The sequence below is a fragment of the Puma concolor genome, chromosome E3, assembly GCF_028749965.1.
Source record: "Puma concolor isolate L17-30 chromosome E3, mPumCon1.1.hap2, whole genome shotgun sequence".
Taxonomy (NCBI): Eukaryota; Metazoa; Chordata; class Mammalia; order Carnivora; family Felidae; genus Puma; species Puma concolor.
The window spans coordinates 10395836-10423595 of NC_141682.1; the positions used below are offsets into that span (position 1 = coordinate 10395836).

The 27760-nt window shown below is 44.9% G+C and overlaps 1 protein-coding gene and 1 pseudogene across 1 annotated transcript; one reads left to right on the forward strand and one right to left on the reverse strand.

The window, feature by feature from the left end:
- Positions 1-588: 588 nt before the first annotated feature.
- On the reverse strand, positions 589-17739 carry BCL7B (BAF chromatin remodeling complex subunit BCL7B). The gene is made up of 6 exons (XM_025923310.2): positions 17523-17739; positions 14107-14182; positions 4971-5067; positions 2602-2772; positions 1937-2016; positions 589-1656 (listed from the first exon to the last, which is right to left on the reverse strand). The coding sequence occupies exons 1-6, from the start codon at positions 17612-17614 to the stop codon at positions 1564-1566; spliced, it is 609 nt and encodes a 202-aa protein (XP_025779095.1). The 5' UTR covers positions 17615-17739; the 3' UTR covers positions 589-1563.
- A 5072-nt stretch (positions 17740-22811) lies between these two features.
- On the forward strand, positions 22812-23596 carry LOC112859897 (large ribosomal subunit protein eL30 pseudogene; annotated as a pseudogene).
- The last annotated feature ends 4164 nt before the right edge of the window (positions 23597-27760 follow it).

The window sequence follows — 27760 nt, forward strand, 5'->3', positions numbered from 1 at the left end:
ACGAATTACTTTAGGGAATACTGAAATGAAATTCTTGAACATACAGAATGTAGAATTCTTTTCCACTGTGACATGACTTTATTGGTCTCCTTAGGAATCAGGAGCGCAAAAAGGAACTGGACGGAAAGCAGATTGTGACTGCCAGAGCCTTGGGGGAGTGGCAAACACGGAGCACCTGCTTAACGGGTCCAAGGTCATGAAAAGGTTTGGAGAAAGCTAGCAATGGCCACACAGTGTTGCGAATGTACTTATTACCACTAAGCGGTACCCTTTTAAATGGTTAAAATGGTAAATTTGATGTTATATGCACTTTACCATAATCTAAAAAAGTAAAAATGAAAGAAAAAAAACCACTCATGAATGCCTCCTAAAGACCTGGAGCCATGGCAAACATACACTGGTTGCATTCAGTGTGCAGAGGGCCGGAAGTGTAAATCAGACTACATGACAACTTCAAGAGGGATCTCCAAATCGCTTCTATCAGAAAGCTCCTCTGTGGGAGTAAGACAATTGGCAGGCACTCAGCCACCACCCCACCAGGCCCTGCCCCCACAACCTTCAAGAAAGAAGCACTCAAATACCAACAAGACGTATTTCAAATAGTTTAATTTTAAAAATATTCTATTCAGTGCTAAAATATGTCTTCACTCACTGTTGCCCATTTCCATTTTCTTAAACTTTTTTGAACAAAAAATAAAATCACAAAGTTCAATTAAACATGCAGATTTCAAAGAAGAGGGAACTTTCTAGAAAGTCTGAGCTGAAGGAGTACTGTGGGGGATGGGTACTGTTGGCAGAACCTCAAATCCTTGCTGGGGCAGAGTCTGTGGCAAGAGGCAGGGGATGCTGGAATGAAACATACAGGTGAGACCAGGGAAAGCTGTGTGTGTATGTGTGTCTGCGTGTGTCTGCGTGTGTGTGTGTGTTGGGGAAAGGGGGTGGTTGCAGCAGGGGACAAAGGACTGTCAGAAGCTGGAGAGCCCATGAGAGGCAGGATAACCTCAGGAATGGGCAGAAGTGTCAGGACAGAAATCTATACAGACTTTTCCGCCCTCGTGCACAGCCTTCCCTTCCCTCCAAAGTCTCTACCAGGCCTTCTCCAACAGCAGCTTACAGGCCCCTAGCCTGATAGGAAAGTCCATGAATCTACAGTCTCCATTCAAGTTCAAGTAACCCTGGGCACTCTCTTCTCTAGAGGGTGCCTTCCACATCTCCTTCCACATCCTCCTGTAGAAGAGCCAGCGGCTCAGTCCAGAGGTTCTGGAGCAGAGACTGCTACCTGGAGGTGACAGATGAACCTTGGGATGGCTGACGCCCCAGCCTACTTGGGGTGCAAAAAGAACATGAGCGCTCCTCTTCTCAGGAGCAAGCAAACACAGGTGCCAGGGACGGGAAGATGATGCTATCACCCCAAGTCCTATGTCACCCTTCCAGCCCAGAAGGCTCCTATGTGCAAGCTCTGGAGCCCAGTGCTTGCCCTTACCCCAGCAACAAAGCACGGCCAGAACCAGAATGCAATAAATAGAGGCAGGGGGCCAGGAGGCGAAGGGCGCCAGGATGGTGCTAGCTTTCTGATGCTGTCTGCGGCACTGCGGGTTGGTCCACGCAGAAGCGTTTCAGGGGTGGGGCACCTGAGTCTTCCTCTTCCTCAGCAATCTAGGAGCAGTCAGAGCATGAAATTATAGGACCATCCCTCTGTACCAGAACCTCCCCATCCACCCTAATTACAGCCCAGAAGCCCACCCCCAACCTTCTTGCAGATAAACAAAGAAGGTAGGGGAAGGGTGTCTTCCCCTACCTTATAACCTGGAGACACCAGCTTCCCTTGCTGCCTCCCCACCCTGGTCATAGCACATCTGATGCTGTCAGCTCCAGTTCGCATCAACAGAGTCCGGACTTGTTTTTAGAAATGGGGAAACCCAAAGTGGCTCCTTACCTGTGTCTCTAGTGGAACTGGTTCTTCCTTCGTGAGGGTGGGAGGTTCATCAGCAACTTCTGAGGCGGGCAGGGAGGGCTCTGAAAAAGCAGCAATGTCAGTATAACTGCAGGGCCTCCTGAGACAGGAGACTCCTGTGGAATCTCCCTCAAGCTGGGGGAGCTTCCCTAAGAGCTATGTGGAGGCACCTTGGGGAAGAGCAACACTGGCCAGAGAATCAATATATGTCATCAGAAGAAATTTACAGGATATAATGCAAAGAGCATAATCTCTGAAGTCAGAAGGAATGAAATTGGAGACATCCGGTTCCACCAGTTGCTAGCTATGTGATCTCAGACAAGCAGTTTACCCTTTCTAGGATTCTACTTTGTCATCTGTACATGGTAGAGATGACAGCTGCTATCTCATAGGGTCTTTGAGAAAATTATACCAAGTATCAAACATGAAAAGTGCCTTACACAGAGCCTGGCACTCAATTGTGTTGCTTGTTTTCTTCTTTCATTCTGTGAGAGGGGAAAACACAACCCTTCCCCAAAACAGCTCAAACACTGACAAATGGCTCAAGGCTGCCAGGTCCATCTTCTCTAACCTCTTCCTCTAAAGAACAGAAACATCAAGAGCACAGGCCCTTCCAAGATGCTCATCCTGGGCCAACTGCGACTCACCCTCGAGGATCTCCTGGCCCAGAGTAGGGGGCTGGGAGTCATCTGTGCGGAAGTCAGAGGTGTGTGCTGGGCTCAGGGACTCACTCTGCTGGGGGCTGGGGCTTGAGTTGGTGCTGCTGTCCACCTTGAGTTGATAGACGTCAGACACAGAACTCTGGTTGCTGTTTTCATCTGAAAACCAAACATGACAAAGGCAACAGCTGAGAGTAGTCATTTTTCTTGAGAGTAACGGTACAAGAGTCAAGAGCCTGGTGTCTCCTTAGACAGCCATGGGCACGACCAAACACAATGATCGCTGCTGCAGATGCCCCCAGAACCGAAGGCAAACAAACAAAGGTAGGGCAAATTATCCACAGTCTAAGAGAGTTCATTTAAACATTTTCTGTTTCACAACATATATTCTCAGCGCCAGATGCAGCTAAAATCTTTAAGTTCGTGCAACATTTACATTTCAGGAAGGTCAGGGTATACTTAGTAATCCCTTCTTTCTTACTCACCAAGTATAGTTTGGACCGGGTATTTTCTCACTGTCCAGTGGAAAGGAGTGATGTAGCTGTGCCTCTCAACCTTTCTCACAACACGAGAGGTGTAGAAAATGCTAAAATCTGCCTGGCATTCTCGGCTATCTCAAGGAGTGTGGTGGTATCTAGAGGCGGTCACTCGGGCCCTTCAGTGGCCGAGGCTCCACTTGGCCACCTCAAGGACCAAGAAATTCCCATCTGGCATAGTCTGTCTGAAGGCTTAAAATCACCACCTAAGTTAAAAACTAAGGAGTCAAAAGCTCCTTCCTTTCCCTCCCCTCCAGCAGCTGGTCACCAAATCTGGTCCAGCCTACCGCGCTGACATCAGTGGTGTTCATTCCTTCCTCTCCTGCCACCTTAGTTCAGGCCTCCTTCTCTCTGGCTTGGCCTCCTGCAACAGGTACCTGACTGCCCTTCCTTCAGTCTCCCGTACTCCAGCCCACACTTCACGCCGTTGCCAGAGAGATCCCTCTAAATCCTTCAGCGGTTCTCTGCTGCACAAAGGATACAATTCAAACTCCAGGGCTACCCTGGGCAGGCACAGATAGCCCTATCGCAACTTACAAAATCTTTTCTGACCTACAGGCTTACTGACGACTGTTCCTCCACACAGCAGGCTTCCACACTGCGGCCTCGGCTCCAGCGAAGCGGACTAACCTAAGGCCTGCTTCAAGCACAGGTGTCCGGTATGACCTGCTCTTTCTGGTCTTCCTGGAAAGTCCCGATACATCCACCAATCGGCTCGAGCACCACTTCCTCCGTGTCCCAGGTTCCTCTGGGTGACCACCCTATTATGCTCCTGTTGTACCCTGTGCACACCTACATTTACTATTTTACACACCAATTTCCATTGTGCTCTGTGCAAGCAGGCTCGGGGGCTTACTTGTCCTGTCCTTGGATCTCCAGTGCAGTACCCGGTACCTGGCACACAGCAGGAGTTCAGTAAATGTTCACTGAATGAAAGGGATGCGATGTAGGCCAGATTGAGGAAACGGAGCCTCGGATGTCTCCTAGAGCTCTGTGATTATTGGCCACCCCGCACATAACTAGAAAACTGTTCCCTCGTATTCTCCTTCCTCCACCATGCTCACTGACCTCGGGTGGCTGGGGGAGATGGGGAGAGGATCCCTGCACACTCCCAGGCTCGTTCCAAGCCCTTTCTAGTCTTTACTCCTACAAAGACCACGATCTTCTATGCTAAAACAGAAGCAACATTCTATTGTAAAAAGAATAAAGCTCTGTCACTTTTGAGCTTAGGCAAACACCTCTTCTTGGAGTATCGGCTTCCTTCAATAGGGATGATGATAACCGCTTACTTTAGGTCACAGGCCGAGGGGAAGAACAAAAATGAGAAGCTCAGTGCTTCTGAACAGCAGCCACCACACAGGTGTGAAGGCAGTACTGAGACCACAGTGCTGACACAGGCGGGACACTTACTGCAGGCTGGTTCCAGAGGCGGAACTTTGCTGACAGTGGATGGGAGAGGCCCTGGCTTTGGGTGGCCTGGTCTAAGGCACTGTCATCCTAAAACATACAGTCTAAAGAAAAGAGCTTCTCATCCAGAGAACCAGAACCTGACACGAAGCCTGTCACTTACTAGTTATGTACCTCGAGATATGGAACTTCATCTCTCTGAGCCTCGGTTTCCCTACATGGAAAATGAAGCTGCTATCATCTACTTTGCAGGGTTGCTGTGAGGCTTAAATTAAAAGACTTGATGTAAAGTGCCAGCAAGATACCAACAAAACAGCAGGCACTGAAGTGACACGCAAAGCTATTCTTCTCATTATTAATGGATTCATCTAAGTGCTGCTTTTCCTGCAAGGAAGACATACGGATGCAACTCACCCTGGAATTCAAGAAGGAGAGAGGAATTGGCTGAAGCATCAGAGGGAAAGCCATTAGGTTCCCGGGCTGCTGAACTGTTCGATTTTGACTTTTCTTTCTAGAAAAGGAAAAAAAGAGGAATATGACACAGCCAAGTGGGAGACCCACAGAGAGGGAGAAGGGTGCTACTAAGACACCACAGAGGTCTGGATTATGACTGAACAGGAATAATGACAACAGTTTGAGAATCCAGGACCCAAGGAATAACAGAATCCTGGACAAGGTGTCCCCAAGTCTCAGTGTCTCTATGCTGTAAAACGGACCTTCCAGCACTAATATGACTCAAAAGTGAGAAACAGACACGTAGGCTTCCACTAGAGCTCCCTGCGGTTCTCTTCTGCTTCCTGCCCTGAGCGAATGCTCTATCCAACTTGTTCCCTGTGTGGATGGCCAGGAAATACAGAGTACTGATTTGAGAATGATTCTTGTTTGGGTAGCACAGCAGGAAAAAGTGAAAGAATGGACAAAAAAAGGAGTCGCTTTATATGTAATGCAAGCAGTGACGGGACAAAGGGGCCCCTCTAGTACCATTCCTGACAATCAACCCATCCACTCAAAATGATCACCCCATGTCTACCTCTGCCTAGAACATCATTTCCTTCGAGCAGGATGCAGGTTACACACATGGGTGACCACAGTGCGGAGGTAAGCACCAGCTTGCAACACAGGAGCCCACAGGAAAGGAAATAATCCATGCGAACGTTTGCAAGTGAGAGCAGCCAAAGTTTAAATCTGGGTAATCTCAAATTTACTAATTTATACTTTTTATACAAGTCTATTTATTGCACATGCATTTAATATTTGGTAACAGCTCTCAATCCTCTCTCTGCAATGAGTCAACTGTACACACTCGTGCACGTCTTTCCCTTCATTTTTTTCCACATGCAGACATAATTTTAAGGCAATTACACTTTACATTTCACCACATGAACTACAGAAACACAATTTTTACTAGCTGCATTATATTTCATAAACCGTAATTCACTTAATCGCTTCTTACCTATTGGTAATTTTTTATAAATGTTTATTTTGAGAGAGAGAGAGAGAGAGAGAGAGAGAGAGAGAGAGGGAGAGAGGGAGAATCCCAAGCAGGCTCCACGCTGTCAGCATGGAACCCGACTCAGGGCTTGATCTCACGAGCTGCAAAATCATGACCTGAGCTGAAATCAGGAGTCAAAATGCTTAACTGACTGAGCCACCCAGCTACCCCCTCACCTATTGGCCATTTAGCTTTAACTTATCTCGGGTTGTTTTGTTTTGTTTTGTTCGGTTTGTGTTTATTTAATGCCACTAGGAATAAAGCCACAATGCTCAATTTTCACTTCTTCTCTGGGTCATTTTATTTTGATAAATTCACACACAAAATATTCCTTCTAGATCAAAAAGTATAAACATATGATGTTTCTTGAAATACACTATACCTCATGACTCTCTAAAAGGATCATAGCAATGTATTTGGTACAGATGCCAACATCTGGCTTCATCATTTTTTTCTGATCTCTCATTTGTTTTAATTTTAAGGATTCTGTGTTCTGTAAGATACGTATTCAGTTTGAAAATTCTGAAAATACAGAAAAAGGAAATCACCTGTACAACCAGACAACCTATCTATATATTTGTATGAAGATGGATCATGATATAATATTGCAACCTATTTCCCTCCCCCAATTATCTGTATTAAAAACATTTTCCAGGGGTGCCTGGGTGGCGCAGTCGGTTAAGCGTCCGACTTCAGCCAGGTCACGATCTCACGCTCCGTGAGTTCGAGCCCCGCGTCAGGCTCTGGGCTGATGGCTCAGAGCCTGGAGCCTGTTTCCGATTCTGTGTCTCCCTCTCTCTCTGCCCCTCCCCCATTCATGCTCTGTCTCTCTGTCCCAAAATAAATAAAAAACGTTGAAAAAAAGATTAAAAAAAAAAAAAAAAAACATTTTCCAGGGCACATGGCTGGCTCAGTCAGTGGAGCGTGCGACTCTTGCTCTTGAGGTTCTAAGTTTGAGCCCCATGCTGAATGTAGAGAGGACTTAAAAATAAAATCGTTAAGGGGCGCCTGGGTGGCTCAGTCAGTTACGGGTCCAACTTCTGCTCAAGTCATGATCTCACGGTTTGTGGGTCTGAGTCCCGCATTGGGCTCTGTGCTGACAGCTCAGAGCCTGGAGCCTGCTTCAGATTCTGTGTCTCCCTCTCTCTCTCTGCCCCTCCCCCACTCACGTGCCCACCCTCCCCCCCCCAATAAATTAAAACATCAAAAAAAAATTTTTTAATCTTTAAAAAATGTTTTCCCCTGTCACTTGAATACTCTTCTAGAACATCTTTTATAATGGTTACAAAGCTTTACAAGATAACAGGTGCATGATAACTTAATGAATTCTCCACAATACAATCTATTTTGTTTGCAATTCTTAAACACTCTGAACCATATTATAATGTTCAACAATGTAGATGTACCTTGTACACATCATGATTATCTCCTGAAAATAAGTTCCTAGAGATAAAACTTCTAGATCAAAGGGATAAACATTTTGAAAACGATCCCCCCTCCACTGTACTGAGGTATAACTGACAACTAAACTGGTAAGGTATTTACAGTGCACACTGGGGACATGCCAGGCCATACACTGTGGAAGGGCTCCCGCCATCCAGTTCATTAGCACCGCCATCACTGAAAACTTTTCAATGTACATGTGAGAGCAGCCTAACCTGTGTAAAGTTTGTACCAATCTACCCTCGTCAATGGTGTCTCACTCCCTTGGATCTTTCCCACTTTCTCTTCACCAATTTGATCATCGTCTCCTATTTTGCCTAATGTAGCAGATATATACTAGTACCTTAGAAGATGGCACACCACGTGAACCACTGGAGGACAGATAAACTGATGGACCTCAGCAAACACTGCGAGAAGCCCTTGGGAGACACCAAGGGAACGAGGTCCTAGGCAGGGAGAATGTGTTGTTGTTGTTTTAAATGTTTATTAATTAATTCATCTATTTAGAAAGAGAGAGCCTAACAGACTAAGACACTCAGGTGCCCCTGGCAGGCGGAATCTGAATTAGGAAATATGTGAGAAATGCACTGGGGCAGGGAAGGGCTTTCTACCAGTGCACCCCCCTCTCCACATACCCAAGAGATTTAATTGTCTGACCTTCGACCCCTAGTGGGTAATGGCACCATTAGAGCCAGGGCTGGATGAAAAATAAAGGGTGGCTCCAGAGCTCCCCTAACTTTCACCCAGCAGCTCTCTGGGGCTGGCAATGACAAGGAAGGCTGGCGGCTCCCAGATAAAGTGGCATCTGGAAGACTGGTACTAGGGACTTCCCTGGGAGGCAGGGGAAGAGGGACAGGGGATAAGGGAAAGGCTGAATCCCAAGACTCACACAATGGCCTAAATTCACTCAGAGGAAGGAAAACCAGAGCCTGGGCTTACATCCTCCCTCAGTTACATACTTCTAGCCATGGCAGCTCAGAGTCCCCCGGGAATAAAAACTGACTGCACAGAAGAAACTAACCAGACTCCAGAGGAAACAAGCACCAGGAAAGACAAGAAACAGAACAAGCTATACCGGAAGAAGGACACTAACAGGACACGAGAATTTCAATAAAACACTGTAGGTCTCCTCAGAAAGAAGGATACTGGAAAGTTGTTCTGAAGAACCACCAACTTGAGGAAATTTGGTGTGAATGATGTAATTGTAATAACAGGACAAACATACAAAAAATAAGCAAGGATACAGAAAATTTGGGTAACCAAATAAATGCTTGTTTATTGTTTAATTTCGTACCTAGAGAGTATATTTGTTTTAATCACAAGTGAATGGTCCAAAAATCAATCACGTACTAGACCAGATAAAAAAAAGTCCCGATAATCCCAAAGAACGAATATCCTACCAATTCAATAAAATCAGAACACCACTTTTAAAAAGACAGCTAAAAAATAATCCCACACAGGGGCACCTGTGTGGCTCAGTCGGTTGAGTGTCTGACTTTGGCTCAGGTCATGATCTCACAGTTGGTGAGTTTGAGCCCCGTTTCGGGCTCTGTGCTGATGGCTCAAAACCTGGGGCCTGCTTTGGATTCTGTGTCTCCCTCTCTCTCTGCTCTTCCCCCACTCATGTTCTGTCTCTCTCTCCTTCAGAAATAAATAAACATTAAAAAAAATTCTTTTTTAAATCTCACATCTAGAAATTAAAAATCATTGTATTAAACTTTGGATTGGGGCGCCTGGGTGGCTCAGTCAGTTAAGGGTCCAACTTCGGTTCAGGTTGCGATCTCATGGTTTGTGAGTTTGAGCCCCACTTCAGGCTCTGTGCTGACAGCTCAGAACCTAGAGCGTGCTTCGGATTCTGTGTCTCCCTCTCTCTCTCTGCCCCTCTGCTGCTTGTGCTCTCCCTCAAAAATAAATAACCATTAAAAAAATAATCAAAATAAAACAAACTTTGGATTAAAGAGGGAAACTAAAGAAGAATTTATAAAAAACTTAAAACAATTACACTATCGATGACATTTTGATATGCATATATGTCAAAATCTGGGAGACAACTAATGTGAAAAAAAAATTTGTTTTCAGTAATCTCTATGCCCAAGGCGGGGCTCAAACTCACAAGATCAAGAGTCGCATGCTCCACCGACTGAGCCAGCTAGACATCCCTAAAGTGAAATGTATTTTTTTAAAAGAAAACAAAACTGGAAAAAAAGTGCTAAGTTTAATACAAGGAGCTAGAAAAAGTACAACAGAGTAAACCCAATAAAACATAAAAGGAAAGAACAATGGCAACAACTAACGAAATAGAGAACAAAGCAAACAAAAGGTGAACAAAAATTACTCGATTTTTTTGATAAAGATTTTAGGAGAGACAATAAACTCGATCATATTATGGAAATATGAATATTATGAATAACTACATACCAATACATTTGAAAACTCTGATCAGTGTTCTTCAGCAGGGGTGTTGCTGGCATTTGAACAGGGCCAATTAATTCTTTATTATACAAGACTGAGTCATGAACTGCCAAAAGGTTAGCATTACTGGCCAACAGGGAAGTGCCCTGCCTCATTTCTACGCACTTCTGGGGAAATGAAGAAAGGCGGAGGACCTAGCACTGCACTCTCCTAAAGAACCAATTTCTGGGAAATACATAAAATGCAAAATAAATGCCAAAAAAAGAGAAAATCTAAATACACCAATCACCATTAAAGCCACCATAACAATCATCCCTCAACCAAAAGCCCAGAAAGTACTAAAAGTGAGTTCTACCAAACTTAATTTTGTTCTAGAAATCAAAAGAGAGGGGCAATTGCCTAATTTGTTTTAGGAGGCTAATGTAATCTTAATGCCATAACAAGGTAAGGATAATATATTAAAAGAAAATTATAGACCAATTTCACTTATGACCCAGATGCAAGTACCTCAATGAAGTATCTTAAATGTGAATTGAACACCACCTTATATGTGGGGAAGCATATCCAAGTAGAATTTCTCTTTGGCATGTAAGAATGTAAAAGGGTCAACATCAGAACTTTTACTAATTCACCATACTAATACATTAAAGATTAGAGGAGGCAAATCACATGAACATTTCAGTAAACTCAGGAAAAGCAGCTGGATCAAGTCTAACATCTATTCATAATTTTTAATAAATCTTAGAAACCTAAAAAGAGAAGGGAATATTTATTATTATTATCGTTAATATTTCAGAGGTAGCAAGAGAGGGGCTGAGAGAGAGGGAGAGAGAGAATCCCAAGCAGATTCCATGCTCAGCGCTGAGCCCGATGTGGGCTTGATCCCGTGACCCTGGGATCATGACCTGAGCCAAAATCAAGAGTGGGATGCTCAACCAATCCAGGCACCCTGGGAAGTTTTATTTTGATAAAGGCTATCTTCCCAATAAACCTACAGCAAGAGAGAAAACTCGCCCTACTTAATATTAATAAATACTAAAAACTGATGGTAAACAAAAATCACTCCAGTTTAGGAGGAGATAAAATTACAACAAAACAGAATGGAGAGCTGAAAAACAGATCTAGATATGAATATGGCACACAACACAGATGACATCCCAAGTCAGCGGAGAAAGAATAGATTGTTTAGTAAACAGTATTAGGTGAAAAAGCTCTCTGTATGAAGGAAAAATAAAATTAGATCCATATCTCCATAATTAAAAAACAACAATAGCCAAAAACCTAACAGGACCAACTCTTGATTTTGGCTCAGGTCACAATCTAACAGTTCATGAGTCTGAACTCTGTGTCAGGCTGTGCACTGACAGTGCGGAGCCTGCTTGGGATTCTCTCTCTCCCTCTCTCTCTCTGCCCCTCCCTGGCTCACACTGTCTCTGTCTCTCTCAAAATAAATAAATAAACCTAAGAAAAAAACCAAAACCTAACAGAAGATGGAGATGTTCTTTATGACCATGCAGTGGAGAATAATTTTCAAACAAGATTCAAAAAGCAAAACACGTATGAAAAAATTGGTTTGACACAAAATTAAAGGACATTATTGACAAAGTTCTCAGACAGGTGACATGTCAGACAGATGCCTGCAGTGTACAAAAGTGACCAGAGTTTTCTGTAGCTACGGTATCAATGAATCCATGCAAATCAGAAAAGACAGGAAACCCAATACAAAAAATGCAAAAGAAATCAGAGAAGAGGTATTTAAATGGATAAAAGGAAGTATGAATGGAAACCTGAAGAGAGACAATTATCAACCTCCTGAGTAATCAGAGAAATGCAAAATAAACAAAGAGCTTGAAGACTGGCAGGACTGGTTATATCAAATGCCATGAAGTTGTGGCAGTGTGAGCCCCCGGGTACCCCTGGGGAAGTGTACTAACTACGCTGGTGCAGCCCTTCTCAGGAGAGACTGGGCAGCAGTCAGTAAAAACAGTTCGTGTGCACGCCCCGGGACAGCAATCCCACTCCTGGGCATCTAACCCACGAGTCCTCCAGAAGAATGGGACGGTTTAGGGGATGTCATCTGTGCTACCAAAAAGCTAGAGCTTTTGGTAGAAAGTACAGAAACAGACCCATATTTGGACACTTGAAATACGACAAAGGTGGCTCTACAGAGCAGGAGGAAAAGAACAATCTTTTCAATAACTGGCGCTGGGACAAATGCACATCCACGTGGAAAAAAATGAAATCAGGCCCTTACTTCAAAATACACAGAAATCAGTGCCAGGTGTGTTATAAATGGGAACTGAATAATGAACTTTTAGAAGACTATACGGAGATGATCTTTGTGGCCTCAAAGAAGGAAAAGGTAATTATTAAAAAAAAGATTAATTAATTCGTCTACACTAAAATTCAAAACTTTCAGGGGCCTGGCTGGCTCAGTCAGGATAGCATGTGACTCTTCATCTCAGGGTAGTTGAGTTCAAGCCCCACCGTGGGTGTAGAGATTACTTAAACATAACACCTTTAAAAAAAAATTTTTTTTTTAAAGTTATGTACTCAAGGCAGCCTAAAGAGAGTGCAAAGACAAGCCATGGAATGGAAAAAGGTATGAAGAGTATACAATCGGTGAAGGCTTTGTGTCCAGAATATAGAAAATTCCTGTAAGTCACAAGAAAAAAAACAATCAAAGAGACTTAAAGAGCCACTTTCTGAAACAGGAAATCCAAAAGGTTCAGTCCTAAACATTAAAAACACGTTCAAACTCATTAGTTATTACATAAGTAGTCACCAAACTAAAATCACAACTTATCTTTACATATAAGTAACAATACCAACTGTTGAGGATTTGGTGCAATGAGAACTCTATTCCTGGTGGGAATGTAAATTGGTACAACCACTCTGAGAAACAGTTTAGCATTAGCTACTCTAGGTCAACATATGTACACTCTAAGACCCAGCAATTCCACTCATAAGAATATCTCCTAGGAAAACCCATGCACAGGCTGACCCATGTACTGAGTAAGAATGTTCACAGGAGCATTGTTTCTATTACCCTAAATGGGGAACAACCCAAAAAGCCATCTACAGGAGGATCAGAGAGGTAAATCAGGGCACGAGGCCTATGATAAAATTCCAAACAGCAATGAAAAGGGACAAATGCTCCAAAGATAACATGGGTGAATGTTACCAACCTAACGCCGAGCACAAAAAGCAAGACACAGGAAAACAGATACTTCATGATGCTGTTTATATAAACTTAAAAATGTTTACAGAGGACTAGAGAAGTGGTAAGAAAAGCAAAAGTAGGAAAGAGAATTCTAGCGGGGGAGGGGACACCATCAAGAGTCAAACACAGGCCTCTGGGGAAGTTGGCAATGCTCTGTTTGTTGACCTGGGTGGTTTTTACAAGGGTACTAGTTTTATGTTTTTTCATCATACTGACCGTACATTTATGTTTTATACACTGTCTGTATGTGTTTGATATTTGAGCTTTTTAAAAACAATTAGAGAAGAAAAGTTGGAGACAATCTACATGTTTGTCACTCAGGGAAAGTAGATAAATGTGGTCATTGCATGTAAGAAAATACAATGCAAGATTCGAAGTTAATAATTCTATTCACAGCTACAGAAAGCACAGTGCTCTATAAATTTTAAAATATGAACATGATACAATGCTGTGTATTTTTCAAGAATACACAGCTATCCACATAAACCCATGGAAGAGGAATTTAAAAAGTATATATATATATTTAAAACACATATAATGTACTATAACGGACAGCTATTTGGCTAAGAGCAAGAGTCAGCAAACTTCTTACAAGGCTGTGTAAGAAATATTTTAGACTTCGCAGGCTTTTAGGTCTTATGGCAATTACTCAACTCTGCCATTTGAACGCTCAAAAGCGGCCACAGACAATAAGGAAATCAATAGACATGGCTGTGTACTAATTAAACTATACTATCACAGGGAGCAGGCTGAGGGTGTGGTTCATCGAGTCTTGAAAAAGAGGAATGGGTTAAGGAAAGGAAATAAAAGGGGGTAAAGAAAGAGAGACTTTCCATGGATCAACCGCAGAGGGTGCCCCTGACGTACCTGCAGCTCAATTCTGGGGAAATAAATTCCTTTATAATTAAGAGACAATCAAGGAAAGAAAAGAAGGAAGTAAATGGTACCTTTTTGTTGTTTTGATTTTCTTCCACACTTACCTCCTTGCTGTCTGTTACAGGAACCCATTTAAATATCCTAAGGGATGTGTCACCCACAGTCACCCACTTTTTCTCCCTGAAAGAAAGACACTTCTTAAAACCGATAAATGATGAAACAGATTTTCTGTTCATAATGTGATTTTATACTTCTCAGCAACTTATTCCTTCAATCTTTTACAAATAACTTTTTTTAATGTTTATTTAATTTTGAGGGGGGGTGGATCTGAAGCAGGCTCCACGCTGACAGCAGAGCATGACAAAGAGCTCAAACTCACCAACCGGGATATCAGAACCTCAGCCTAAGTCAGACGCTTAACTGACTGAGCCACCCAGATGCCCTCCCACCAATTTTTAAATTTATTTTAGTAACCTCTGCACCCAACATGGGGCTCAAACTCATGACCCTGACATCAAGAGTCACATGCTCTTCCAACTGAGCCAGCCAGGCACCCCAAATTCCTTCAATCTTAAATGCCTTCCAAACTTCCTCTCCATCAAATTATACTTTACCTTTTGATGCAAAATCAACCCTTCCAAAAAGACGTCTCTATCAAATTCCTTTGGGTCCAAACCCTCTACTTGCCTTTCCTCATGTGCCGTGTACCAAAGCCCTTCTTACCTCACTGACTACACCAAGTACTGGCACATTTTCACACTCTGGTATCTACCTGGCATTACTTCTTTATTTTCCAAAAATTAATTCAATTCCACTGATGTTTACAAAGCCCTATTATACAAGACCCTGCAGAAGACAAAGGATGTGTTAAGATACGGTCCTGACCTCGGGAGCACAAAGAAATAAAAAGTCAACTAAGGAAATCAGTGTAACACATGAAGGTGATAAGGAAGTTGAGAAGGCTGCAAGACGGTTAAGATGAGGACATCCCCTGGCAAGGAGAACTCCTAGGACCCCTGTGGAACTCTAGGTTGAAACACAATTCTGTTTAAAAATAATCACAGGAACAGAACAGGATGCTTCCAAGTCTTACACTGGTTTCTGAAAGAGGTGAAGACTAAGCCACAAAAAGACTGCTTTAAGGTTTTATCTTACAAAGGAAGTTACTTAAAAAATGAGCAGTTTTCCCCCCATTCTTGAATAAGGACGAGATTATGGACAAGCAGAGTTGGGGAGCCTGAAGTATGACTTCTGAAAATTTCAAGTCCAAATGTGAGGTTACAAAAAAAGCAAAAAAAGTAACTGTTGTTTCTGCTGATATTGAGAATGCTGTTCAGCAAATAGAAGAATGAACTACATACTTAAGACACTGAAATTAATTCCTATACAGAGCACTCCACTTTCTCATTTATTCAATAAATATTTGCTACACATGACCCTGTGCTAGACCCTGGGCACACGGGGAGCAAGATATACGGTCCCTAGCCTCACAGAGCCTCCATTTCAATTGGAAACAGACACCAAACAACTCATTTCACAGTCGCTTAATCATTAGGCTTAACCGCATCAAATTTCCACTTGTGTTAAGTTGAAAAGTCAAATATAGGAAATATCTTACAATTCAACCTAATACAATTGAGGAAAGTAATATGAAAGGGACCTGATTTAGACTGGGGATTTTGAAAGGTGTCTCTTGAGAAAGCAATTTAAAAAACATTTTTTTTAATGTTTATTTTTGAAAGAGAGAGACAGAGTGTGAGTTGGGGAGGGGCAGAGAGAGGGGGAGACACAGAATCCAAAGAGGGCTCTAGGCTCTGAGCCGTCAGCACAGAGCCTGACAAGGGGCTTGAACCCATGAGCCATGAGATCATGACCTGAGCCGAAGTCAGATGCTTAACTGACTGAGCCACCCAGGTGCCCCGAGAAAGCAATTTTTGAGCAGATCTAGTAGTTAACTAGGCAAGGAGGAAGAGAGGGTAGAGAAGGATGCCTGGCAGGACATGGCTCCAGCTGAAAGATGGCCATCAACCCCCAGGAAAAGAGGGCAGTTTGAACCAGGTGGGTAAGGTAGGAAGGATCATCTTTGATCTTTGGTCTTTAACCTAAGAGCGAGAAGGGTTCACTGAAGCGTTGTTTCTTAAGCGGGGGAGTGCTATGATAATATTTACACTGGAAAGAAAGTGAAATCACTCTGACTGCAATGTGATGAATGGACTGAGTAATGAGGAAGAGTTGAAGCAAGGAGACCATAGAAGCTAAGAGTTCCAGGTGAGAGGATGGTCATCTGGCCTAAGCTGCAGGTAGGAACAGAAACAGCCAGAAGACAAAGATGTGCCGATTCTTAGGTTTCACCAAAAAACCCTAGGATTAGATTTGGAGGGGAAAAGAAATCATTGTTTAACTAGTATGTATGAGTCCCAACTACAATAAAGACTTTACATATAAAGAGATAAGGAACTTAAACTTGAGTAGAAATGAATAAACACGCAAAAGAAAAAAAAATTCCAAGGTAACGCCTCTAAAAGGGGGTGGAGGACGAAGGGCTGGAAGTCTCCCGCTGAGGGAGTTAACCCCTACTTGGGCTTTAAAAGTATTACTAGTCGTCAGCTAGAGAAAAGGGCTCATGAACTTGGTGCAACAGTTGTCTGTTAAAGTTTAATGTGAAAATACATCAAAGTTCCTAATACAAAATAGGCGGTTTGGGGTGCTTGAGTGCTCGGTTGAGCCACAGACTGTTGATTTCGGATCAGATCATGATCCCCCTGTCTGGCTCTGCGCTGAGTGTGGAGACTGCTTGGGATTCTGTCTACCCCTCTGTCCTTCTCCCCCACTGGCTAGCTCTCTCTAAAAAAAAAAAAAAAAAAAAAAAAATAGGCGGTCAACCGGCCCTGCAATGAACATTACACCAGCCGTTTCCAAATAAGGGTGGGGTCTCAACTGCTTAACCAACAGCTGGCAGCACGAAGAAAAAAACGCCTACCCAGTTGGCTGCGTGTGGACCGGTATCAGGAGAAAGAGAGGGAGTTTGATTCCGATGACCTCGCCTGTTCTCGTGACAGGTAGGTTCAGCGTGAGCTCTCACCAAACTTACAGCGAGTTACTACGTAGAGCGCTCGGTCTGGCCGGCGGGGACCCCCCAGGGAATGTTAGAGATATTATTTGGGGCAGTTAAGAACTCAAAAGGCTCCTGAAGCAGGCGGGCGCAGGGACAGAACCGCGGAGCCCGGCGTCCAAAAGCGATCCCGCGGCCCCAGCGCGGCCGGAAGTCGGCAGACCCTCTGGGAGACGCGCGACCCTTGGGCAGGTGGGCGGGCCCCGCGAGCCGGGCGACCCGCTGATTGGTGGCAGCCGCGCGCCCTCTGACCTCACGCCGACGCGAGCTGCACCCTCCTCCCGCCTTCTCCCGCTCCCCCCTCCCCCCAAGCGCCTGCCGGTCGGCTCCCACCCTGCCAGCTAGTACCGCGCTCCTCTGGGCCAGGGCCGGCGACTACCACCGGCACTCTCTGCCCCAGCCCCTCACCATTTCCGCACTTTCTCGATGGCCGCCATCACCTTCTTGATGTCGTCCTTGGCCCGACTGCGGGTCTCGGCCCGGACCGACCGGCCCGACATGGCGGCAGCGGGAGCGGCGGGGGCTGGGGCACTGCTCCCAAGACACGGGGAATCGCGCGCCTCACGCGCCGCCGCCCGCCCGCCGCAGCAGCGTCACAGCGGCAGTCTCCCCCTCCGTGCGCGCGTGCGCGAGGAAGCGCGCGCACCCACCCGCCTCTTGGGGCTCAAGGCCTCAGCGCGCCTGCGCGCCCCGCCCCGGGCGTCCCTCCCTAGGCGCCCCGGGAGTCCCCTCGGCCCCCACGCAGGCCGGGGTGCGCGGCGGCCAGGCGGCACGTGCTGTTGGCAAGGCGAGGTGCGAGGCGCTACCGGTGGGGTCCCTGGCTCTCAAGTGGTTTGGATGTCGGCACCTTTGTCCTCTGGCCCGGGTTGCTGCCATTACCTATGCTTTATGCACTTGACCCTGACGGGTGCGGGGTCCTGTTACCTCTCCAGTGCCCTCGCTTTCCAGTTATACTGCGGTGCTCTAACCACAGAATTTCACACCTTTCTTCAGGATGCCTTCTGACTTTTGCACACACCTGTTCCCTACTTGGAAGTTTCTCATTGCTTTACCTGATTAACTGACTACTTGTTTAACCTCCAGCTCAAACTCAGGGAAACCTTCCCCGATATTCTCGGGTTTCACCTAGCATGCCACATCACTGCCTTATTTAATTCTGCAATCATTAACTGAATGGTGCCTGCCTTGTACAGGGCTCTGTGCTCAATGCAGAGAACGAAAATCTGGGGTTTTGCCTTCAAAGAGCTTCCAGTTTAGAAAAACCCGTAGACCGGAAAGCAGTCATTTCAAATGTCATTTTATAAATGATAGGCTTAAGGAAGTTCAAGATGCTGTAACAGCCCTAATCTACAGGAAGGGTGTCCAGAGGCTTCTGGGAAAATATAACCCTGAAGCTGACCTCTGAAAATAGGGTACATGCAATTGCTCCGAGCCCTGTGTCCACAGACATTGTAGAACATGTTCAATAAGTGTTCGGGTGAATGTTTAGTTTTGAGTATAGCTCCCTTGCTCTCCCTACCCCACCCCCCAACAGGCACTTATTGATGCCTGCAGTATTAATGGGAGGGTCCTATAGTAGCTGCCTCAGGAGGCATGAAGGAAGCAGGTGACAGTTTGCGTTGATTGGTTGGTAATGGCTACTTCTCTCACCGCTAAAGAAACTTCCTTCTGTGTGCCCCAGAGAAATGCCTCGCTAACTCTGAACTTGACACAGCCTATGTTCAGCCTTTCATGATCAACTAACGTCATGGCTTGATAAGCATATGCTGTCTTGCTAATGAGAAGCCCACGAATAACGGCTGCCTGACTGAGGAGTGGAAGAGCTAAAGCAGCATGTGAAGGGAAGGGATGATTCTAGAACTAGTGGAATGAAAGGTGGCACATCTGTTTCTCAAGCCCAAATGATCCAAAATAATTCAATGTAAGTGCTGCCTGAGCACCTGTTATATGCCCTATGGCATATAGGACACCGTGATGCCAAGATGAGTAAGACACACTCCCTGCCCTTGAGGTGAGGATAAGGACAGCGGTAAGAAAATAAAACAAGGCAGAGCATGGCAAGTGCCGTGAAAGAGGCCAGCTCCCTAGAATTCTCCAATCCCGTTCGGAGGTCCCCCTGGTCTAAACACAACTCCTGACAGTCATGTCTGACTTCTCTCTCGCCCTTGTCCAAGTCCGGGCCAGTCTTCCAGCTGACGTTTCTCACCTATTGCTTCTCTCCACTCCAAGGCTGCTACTCCTAGCAGCTCTAGCCTTCTGTGCCCATCTCTCCTCCAGCCCGCCCTGCCAGTCAGCCACCTTCCTCAGGCCATCCCCTGCTCTGAAGACCCAGTGAGCTCCCTTTTCCTGCCCACATTTGTGCCCCTAGCCCTACATTCCTCCACCTCATCTCCACTGGGACTCTTCCTGCATAAGAGAATGATTAAAGTGAGTACCTACCAACTACTCCCCACAGGCCACACAAATGCCCTCTGTTGACATCCTTTTCTAAAAAAAAAAAAAAAAAAAAAAAAAAAACAACACACGTTGACATTTTTTAGGTGCAAGCCCTGTGCCAGCTGCTGAGGAGGATGCAGAGATGAGTCAGCCCAGCCCAGACCTCTGCCTTGGGCAACTTGCATTCAAGACAGTGACTTCCTCTCTCAGAGTAAAAGCCACTATGGTGGCCTGCAATGCCCCATCTGTCCCCAGACCTCCTCCCACTAACTCTCTGACTTCCTCTCCTATAACTCTACCCTTTGCTGTCTCTGCTCCAACGACACTGGCCTTCTTTGCTCATCTGAAAACATCCAGCAAAGTTCCTGCCTCAGGGCCTTTGCACTGCAGGTCCCTTTACCTGAAACACCCATACCATATATATTTCATGGCTCATTCTCCCACATCCTTCAGTTCTTTACTCAAATGTTATCTTCTCAATGCAGCCTTTCTTAGCCACCTGTGGAAGAATGCAGTATCCATCCCCCTGGCACACTCTGTATCCCCCTTCCACAATTGATTTTTCTCCAGAGCATGCATCACCACCTGAAACACTATTTTACTTGTCTATCTTGCTTATTATCTATCTTTCCTTTCAGTAGTTCTGTGAAGGTAGCAACATGGTCTGTTTTGTTATGTTCACTGATTACCCCTAGTAGCATCTAAAACAAGAGACTGAGGGCACTTGGCTGACTCAGTCGGTACGGCATGCGAGTCTTGATCTTGGGGTCATGAGTTCGAGCCCCATGTTGGGTGTAGAGATTACTTAAAAATAAAATCTTTTTTCTTTTAATTTTTTTTTAACGTTTATTTATTTTTGAGACAGAGAGAGACAGAGCATGAACAGAGGGTCAGAGAGAGGGAGACACAGAATCGGAAACAGGCTCCAGGCTCCAAGCTGTCAGCACAGAGCCCAATGCGGGGCTCGAACTCATGGGCCGTGAGATCGTGACCTGAGCCGAAGTTGGCCGCTCAACCAACTGAGCCACCCAGGCGCCCCTAAAATCTTTTTTTTTTTTTTAATAATAAAATAAAATGAAACAGAGCCTGGGACTCAGTAGGTGCTCATTACATATTTGTTGAATGAATACCCCACCTCAATGCATCCTCTTCATGAAGCCTTCCCCAGGTCACTCTGAGTAGGAGGAAGGATGTTTCCCTTCCCTGAATCCCCACAGGACCCTGAATACAGTCTGCATTACACTCAGCAGCAGGGATTTCCAGGACAGGCAAGAGAAGCCACCCTGAGGACCACAGGACACTGTGTGTACGTCATCCCTCATATGTTCTCAAAGATCCTATGCTTAACCATAATTTGAAGTTCTTGTTCATTTGGTCTTTATTTACTTTTTAAACACTTATTCATTTTTGAGAGACAGGGAGCAAGAGAAAGAGAGAGAGCAGGGGAGGGGCAGAGAGAAAGAGGCAGACACAGAATCCGAAGCAGGCTCCAGGCTCTGAGCTGTCAGCACAGTCTGACTCGGGACTCGAACTCATGAACCGTGAGATCATGACCTGAACCGAAGTCAGATGCTTAGCTGACTGAGCCACCCAGGTGCCCCTCATTTGCTCTTTATTATCTGCTATCCCCTGGAGCATCAGCCCTGTGAGGGTGGGGACCCCGTGCTCAAGTCCACCATCACATCCCTAATGCCTAGCACGACACTTACGACAGGAGAGGTACTTACTAAAGAGTGATGGAGAATGAATGAATGAATGAATGAATGAATGAATGAATGAATGAATGCCATTCTTTCCCAGCAGACTCTCTTCAGGGCCCACCATCCACCATGTTCTCCCTCTCTGCCCTGTCCACGTGACCTGTAGAGCACCCCACTTTCCCTGTCAGAGTGACATAGCCCCACCGCAGCACTCCGGCTCCCTCAACCAGCACATGTACCTACGGCCCAGCACACTCACGACGACTGTGGCTCTTCTAAAATCCTTTCTGTGGCTCCCCATTGCCTCAGTGCAAACTTACACTGTGGCATTACTCAGGTCCCCTGATATGACCTTGGTCACAGGGAAACAAGAATGCTAGGAGAGAGAAGCTGGGGTCAGAATCCCAGCTCAGCCACACACTTGTGTCATGGCTTTGCCATAGTCACCTAACCACTCTGAATCCCAGTTTCATCTGGGTTTTTGTTTTACTTTTCTGTGAAGTGAGTTCGCTAACGATGGCTCTGTACCTCACAGGGTTGTACTGAGGATCTGGTGAGGTGGGAGAGTGGATGAACTTGGGAAAGTACAAAGTGCCTTGCAGGCAGAAATGCTTTTCAGTTTCCAGTGCCACTGCTCTGCCTGTACTTAGTTCCAGCTAAACAAGACGTGTTCCCCGTTCCCTGCACAGACATCGCACATTCCCAGCTCTGTGCGATGACTCACACTGCCTCTCCCCTGAGCAAGGCCGCTCTCTCTCTCTCTCTCTCTCTCTCTCTCTCTCTCTGAACCTGCTTACCGCCCTCCTTTTGAAATGCCCACCTCTTAAGACTCACCTCCTCCACTGTGGTCCTCGAAGCATGTAATCCCACCCTTGCTCGGACCCCCAGGGCACTGGGTTCACCTCTGTCGGCCCCCTCCTTTTATTTTACCTTCTGGAAAGCTGAGATCCTCACCAGGCTGCTTCAGTGGAGGACAGGGCCTGAGGAACCTGGTGATGCCCATGGTTCCAGGCTAGAACCCTGAGTGCCCATCTCCCATGCTGGTATCTGCGAGAACCTGTTTGAAGACGGGCCTCGAGGAGGAAGAGCCTGAACTATGCTGGAGTTCTTCTCCCTTCCCTCCATCTTGGGTTGTGTTACAAGCCCTGTTGAGAGAGAAAACAGAGGACCAGGATCAGGGTGGTCTTTCTGTGAAAGGCACTTTGCAGCTGTACTCCCCTACAAGGCCACAGAGGCCCAAGAACCAGTCCTGAGGCATAAGGGAAACCTACGAGTGTTTGTGAAGGACTCCCCATGCCTTTGTAAGCTGGGACAGTGAACTGGAATTCCTTGAGAGGTTGTATGGGCTAAACATGGAAGGTTCAAGAAGGACTTTAAAATATTCACAGGCGGTGGGTCCCTCATGCATTGCTAATGAGCAGTGCCAGGAAGTGAGAAACAAGAGTACAGCCAGCAGTGAGGAGCTTTGCACCGTGGGAGCGCCCTCCTTTCTCTCTCCCGGCCATCCTGGTGGCGGCTCTGGGTTGGGGCCGGCCGCACCTAAGGCAGGAAGCCGGTGGCTGCAAAGGAGATGAAAAAGTCGCTGGAGTCAATCAGCTCTAGGCTCCAGCTTGTTATGGAAAGTGGAATGTACTTGCCAGGGTACGAGCTGACTGAAAATGATCAGACGTGGTGAAGTGGAACTGGTCACCCTCGCCAACAACTGCCCAGCCTTGAGGAAACCTGAAAGAGAACACTGTGCCATGTTGCCCAAAACGACGGCGGCAACGATGCTGAGCTGGGCACGGCTTGTGGGAGATACGAGAGTTTGAACGCTGGCTATCACTGATCCGGGTGATTCTGACATCATTAGAAGCATGCCAGAAGAGACTGGTGAAAAGTCAATCACACAAAATTTCTCTTTAATAAAACTGGCCAGGGCGCCTGGGTGGCTCAGTGGTTACGCGCCTGACTCTTGGTTTTGGCTCAGGTCACGATCTGGCGGTTTGTGGGCTTGAGCCCCACGTCAGGCTCTGCGTCGACACTGCAGAGCCTGCTTGGGATTTTCTCTCGCCCTCTCTGCCCCTTCCCTGCTTGTGTGTATGCATGTGAGCTCTCTCTCTCTCTCTCTCTCTCAAAATAAACAGATATTAAAAAAAAAAAAAAAAAAAACTGGCCAGAGCCCATTAAAAAAAAAAAAAAAAAACAGAAAAGAAATACAGCCAGTGAGGGCTAGACAGAGGCAGAGAGGGTCCAGTGCTGCCCCCAACTGTGATGACTACTCCTCCCCTCCCCCCCCCAAGAAACTTGTTAAAATGCAGATCCCTGGACCCTGTCCCCAAGGTTTTAATCTCCGTAGTTCTGTGATACAGCTTGGGCACATGCATTTTATTCTCATTATATTTATCTTAATATATAACACATCCACCTGCTGGAAAATTAAAAGGTTACAATGATGTTAGTAATTTTGAAGCTGGGTGATGGGTACGTGGGGTTCGTGATCCTGTTCTCCCTCTTATCATTATACTCTGAAACTGTCTATAATAAAACATTTTTGTAAAGATATGCAGTGAAGTTCAAAGATTAAAACAATAAAGCAGTCCCTCCCTTTCCTACAGTCACCTTGTGGTCACCCTGTTCCTCACTGCCTCACCTTCCAGAGACAGTCTACACCCATGGTCTCAACCTGGATGCACCTGGGAAGTTTCAACATGTATTGAAGCCTACTCTCCACACACATACACACCCCAGTCCCCACCCCCCCTGCAGATACTGATTTAAGAGTCTGCAGCCTGGACATTGGGGCTTGTTTGGTAAGCTTTCCAGATCCCTCTAAAGTATGGCCAAGATTGAGAGCTACTGGTCCACACAGTTATGAACACACATACAAAAGTACATATTCCTTTGTTTTTCCACACAAATTATAGCACACTCTATGCATTATATTCTACTTTGATTTGATTTTACCTAATATACCATTGTATTTGTTTTCTGTTGCAGTGGTGGCAAATGACAACAAACTTACTGGCTTAAGTAGCGTAAGTGTATCGTCTTTTCTTTTTCCCCCATGATAAGTGTATTTGTTAATCCCCATCATCTACTTCACCCATCCCCTACCAACCTCCCTTCTGGTAACCAGCAGTTTGTCCCCCCATAGTTAAGAATCTGTTTCTTGGTTTGTCTCTCTTTTCCCTTTGTTCATTTGCTTTCTTAAATTCCACATATGAGTAAAATCATTTGATATTTGTCTTTCTCTGATGGAGTTATTTTGCTTACCATTATACTCTAGTTCCATCCATGTCATTACAAATGGCAAGACTTCTTTCTTTTTTATAGCTGAATAATATTCCATTATATATATGATATATATCATATATATGTATGATATATATATGTGTGTACGTGTATGATATATACATATACATATATAGCATCTTCTTTATCCATTCATCAATCAGTGGACACTTGGGCTTCTTCCATATCTTGGCTATATGTAAATAATGATGCTATAAACATCAAGGTGCATGTGTCCCTTTGAATTAGTGTTTTTGTATTGTTTGGGTAAATACCCAGTTGTGTGATTACTGGATCGTAGGGTAGTTCTATTTTTCATTTTTTTTTTTAAATTTTTTTTTTTTTCAACGTTTATTTATTTTTGGGACAGAGAGAGACAGAGCATGAACGGGGGAGGGGCAGAGAGAGAGGGAGACACAGAATCAGAAACAGGCTCCAGGCTCCGAGCCATCAGCCCAGAGCCTGATGCGGGGCTCGAACTCACGGTCCGCGAGATCGTGACCTGGCTGAAGCCGGACGCTTAACCGACTGCGCCACCCAGGCGCCCCACTATTTTTCATTTTTTGAGGAACATCTGTATTATTTTCCAGAATGGCTGCACCAGTTTCTATTCCCACCAACAATGTGCAAGGGTTCCTTTTTCTCCACATCCTTGCCAACACCTGTTGTTTCTTGTGTTGTTGATTTTAGCCATTCTGACAGGTGTGAGGTGACATCTCATTGTAGTTTTGACTTACATTTCCCTGATGATGAGTGATGTTGGACATCTGTATGTCTTCTTTGGAGAAATGTCTGCTCACGTCTCCTGCCTATTTTAAAATCGGATTACTTCGTTATTTGGTGTTAAGCTGTCAAAGTTCTTTATGCATTTTGGATACTAACCCTTTATCAGATATGTCATTTGCAAATATTTTCTCCCATTCAGTAGGTTGTCTTTTAGTTTTGTTGTTTCCTTTGTTGTGCAGAAGCTTCTTATTTTGATGTAGTCCCAATAGTTTATTTTTGCTTTTATTTCCTTTGCCTAAGGAGACATACCTAGAAAAATGTTGCTGTAGCTTATGTCAGAGAGATCACTGCCTGTGCTCTCTTCAAGGATTTTTTTTTTTTTTTTTTGGAAAATTGTTTAAAGTTTATTGATTTGTTGTGTGAGAGACACAGCAGGGGCTGGGGGGCAGAGAGGGAGAGAATCCCAAGCAGGCTCCACCCTGTCAGCACAGAACCTGACATGGGGCTCCAACCCATGAATCATGAGATCATGACCCAAGCCTAAATCAAGAGTTGGATGCTTAACCAACTGAGCCATCCAGGCATGCCTCTCTTCAAGGATTTTTATAGTTTCAGGTCTCAATCCATTTTGAGTTTACTTTTGTTTGATTTTTTAAATGTTTATTTATTATTTTGAGAGACAGAGAGAGACAGAGTATGAGCAGGGGAGGGGCAGAGAGAGGAAGACACAGAATCTGAAGCAGGCTCCAGGTTCTGAGCTGTCAGCACAGAGCCTAACGAAGGGCTGGAACTCACAAACTGTGAGATCATGACCTGAGCCAAAGTCAGAGACTTAACTGACTGAGCCACCCAGGTGCCCCAATTCTGAGTTTATTTTTGGTGTAAGAAAGTGGTCCAATTTCATTCTTTTTCGTGTAGCTGTCTAGTTTTTCCAACACTATTTGTTGAAGAGATTGTCTTTTTCCTACTGCATATTCTTGACTCTTGACTCAGTTGAAGATTAATTGACCATATAATTGTGGGTTTGTTTCTGGACTTTCTATCTTGTTCCATTGATCTATGTGTCCATTTCTGTGCCAATACCATACTGTTTTCATTACTGCAGCTTTGTAGTATAACTTGAAATTTGGAATTGTGATACCTCCAGCTTCGTTTCTTTTTCAAGATTGTTTGGCTATTTGGAGTCTCTTGTGGTACCATACAAATTGTACGATTATTCTAGTTCTGTGAAAAATGCTGTCGGTATTTTGATAGGAATTACATTAAATCTGTAGATTTGTTTAAAAATTTTTTGAATGTTTATTTATATTTGAGAGAGAGAGAGTGTGTGAGCTGGGGAAGGGCAGAGAGAGAGGGAGACACAGAATCCAAGGCAGGCTCCAGGCTCTGAGCTGTCAGCACAGAGACCAACGCAGGGCTCAAATTTGTGAACTGTGAGGTCATGATCTGAGCCAAAGTCAGACACTTAAAGGAGTGAGCCATCCAGGCACCCCTAAATCTGTACATTTCTTTAGGTAGATGTACATTTTAACAATATTTGTTCTTCCAATACATGAGTATGGAATATCTTTCCATTTTTTTAATGTTTATTTATTTTTGAGAGAGAGAGAGAGAGCAGGGGAGGGGCAGAGAGAGAAGGAGACAGAATTTGAAGCAGGCTCCTGGCTCTGAGCTGTCAGCACAGCTAACAATGCCTGGTCTGAACCCATGAACAGCAAGATCATGACCTGAGCCAAAGTCGGACGCTTACCTGAGTCACCCAGGTGCCCCTATCTTTCCATTTTTTTGTGTGTGTTATCTTCAATTTCTTTCATCAGTGTTTTATAATTTTCAGAGTACAGGTCTTTAACCTTCTTGGTTAAGTTTATTTCTATGTGTGTGATTATTTTCAGTGCAATTGTAAATGGGATTGCTTTCTTAATTTCCCTTTCTATTGCTTATTAGTGTATAGAAATGCAATGGAATTCTGTACACTTGATTTTGTATCCTGTGACCTTACTGAATTCATTTATCAGTTCTAATAGTTGTTTTTTTTTTTTTCTTGGAGTCAAGTTTTCTACATATAGTATCATATCATCTGCGAACAGTGAAGTTTTGCTTCTTCCTTGCCCATTTGGATGCTTTTTATTTCTTTTTCTTGCCTGATTGCTGTGGCTAGGACTTCCAGTACTATGTTGAATGAAAGTGGTGAGAGTGGACATCCCTGTCTTATTCCTGATCTTAGGGGGATAGCTCTCAGGTTTTCACCATTGAGTATGATGTCCTCTGTGGGTTTTTCATATGTGGCCTTTATTATGTTGAGGTATTCCCTTTAATTTTTTTTTTTAACGTTTATTTATTTTTGAGACAGAGAGAGACAGAGAGAGACAGAGCATGAACGGGGGAGGGTGAGAGAGAGGGAGACACAGAATCTGAAACAGGCTCCAGGCTCCGAGCTGTCAGCACAGAGCCGGACGTGGGGCTCGAACTCATGGACCGCGAGATCATGACCTGAGCTGAAGTCAGCCACTC

Coding starts and splice junctions, on each gene's coding strand:
- BCL7B (XM_025923310.2), bottom strand. CDS start 17,614: ATGTCGGGCCGGTCGGTCCGGGCCGAGACCCGCAGTCGGGCCAAGGAC. Junction 14,183..17,522: donor ATCGAGAAAGTGCGGAAATG/GTGAGGGGCTGG, acceptor TCTTTCTTTCAG/GGAGAAAAAGTGGGTGACTG. Junction 2,017..2,601: donor GGGCCAGGAGATCCTCGAGG/GTGAGTCGCAGT, acceptor CTGCTTTTTCAG/AGCCCTCCCTGCCCGCCTCA.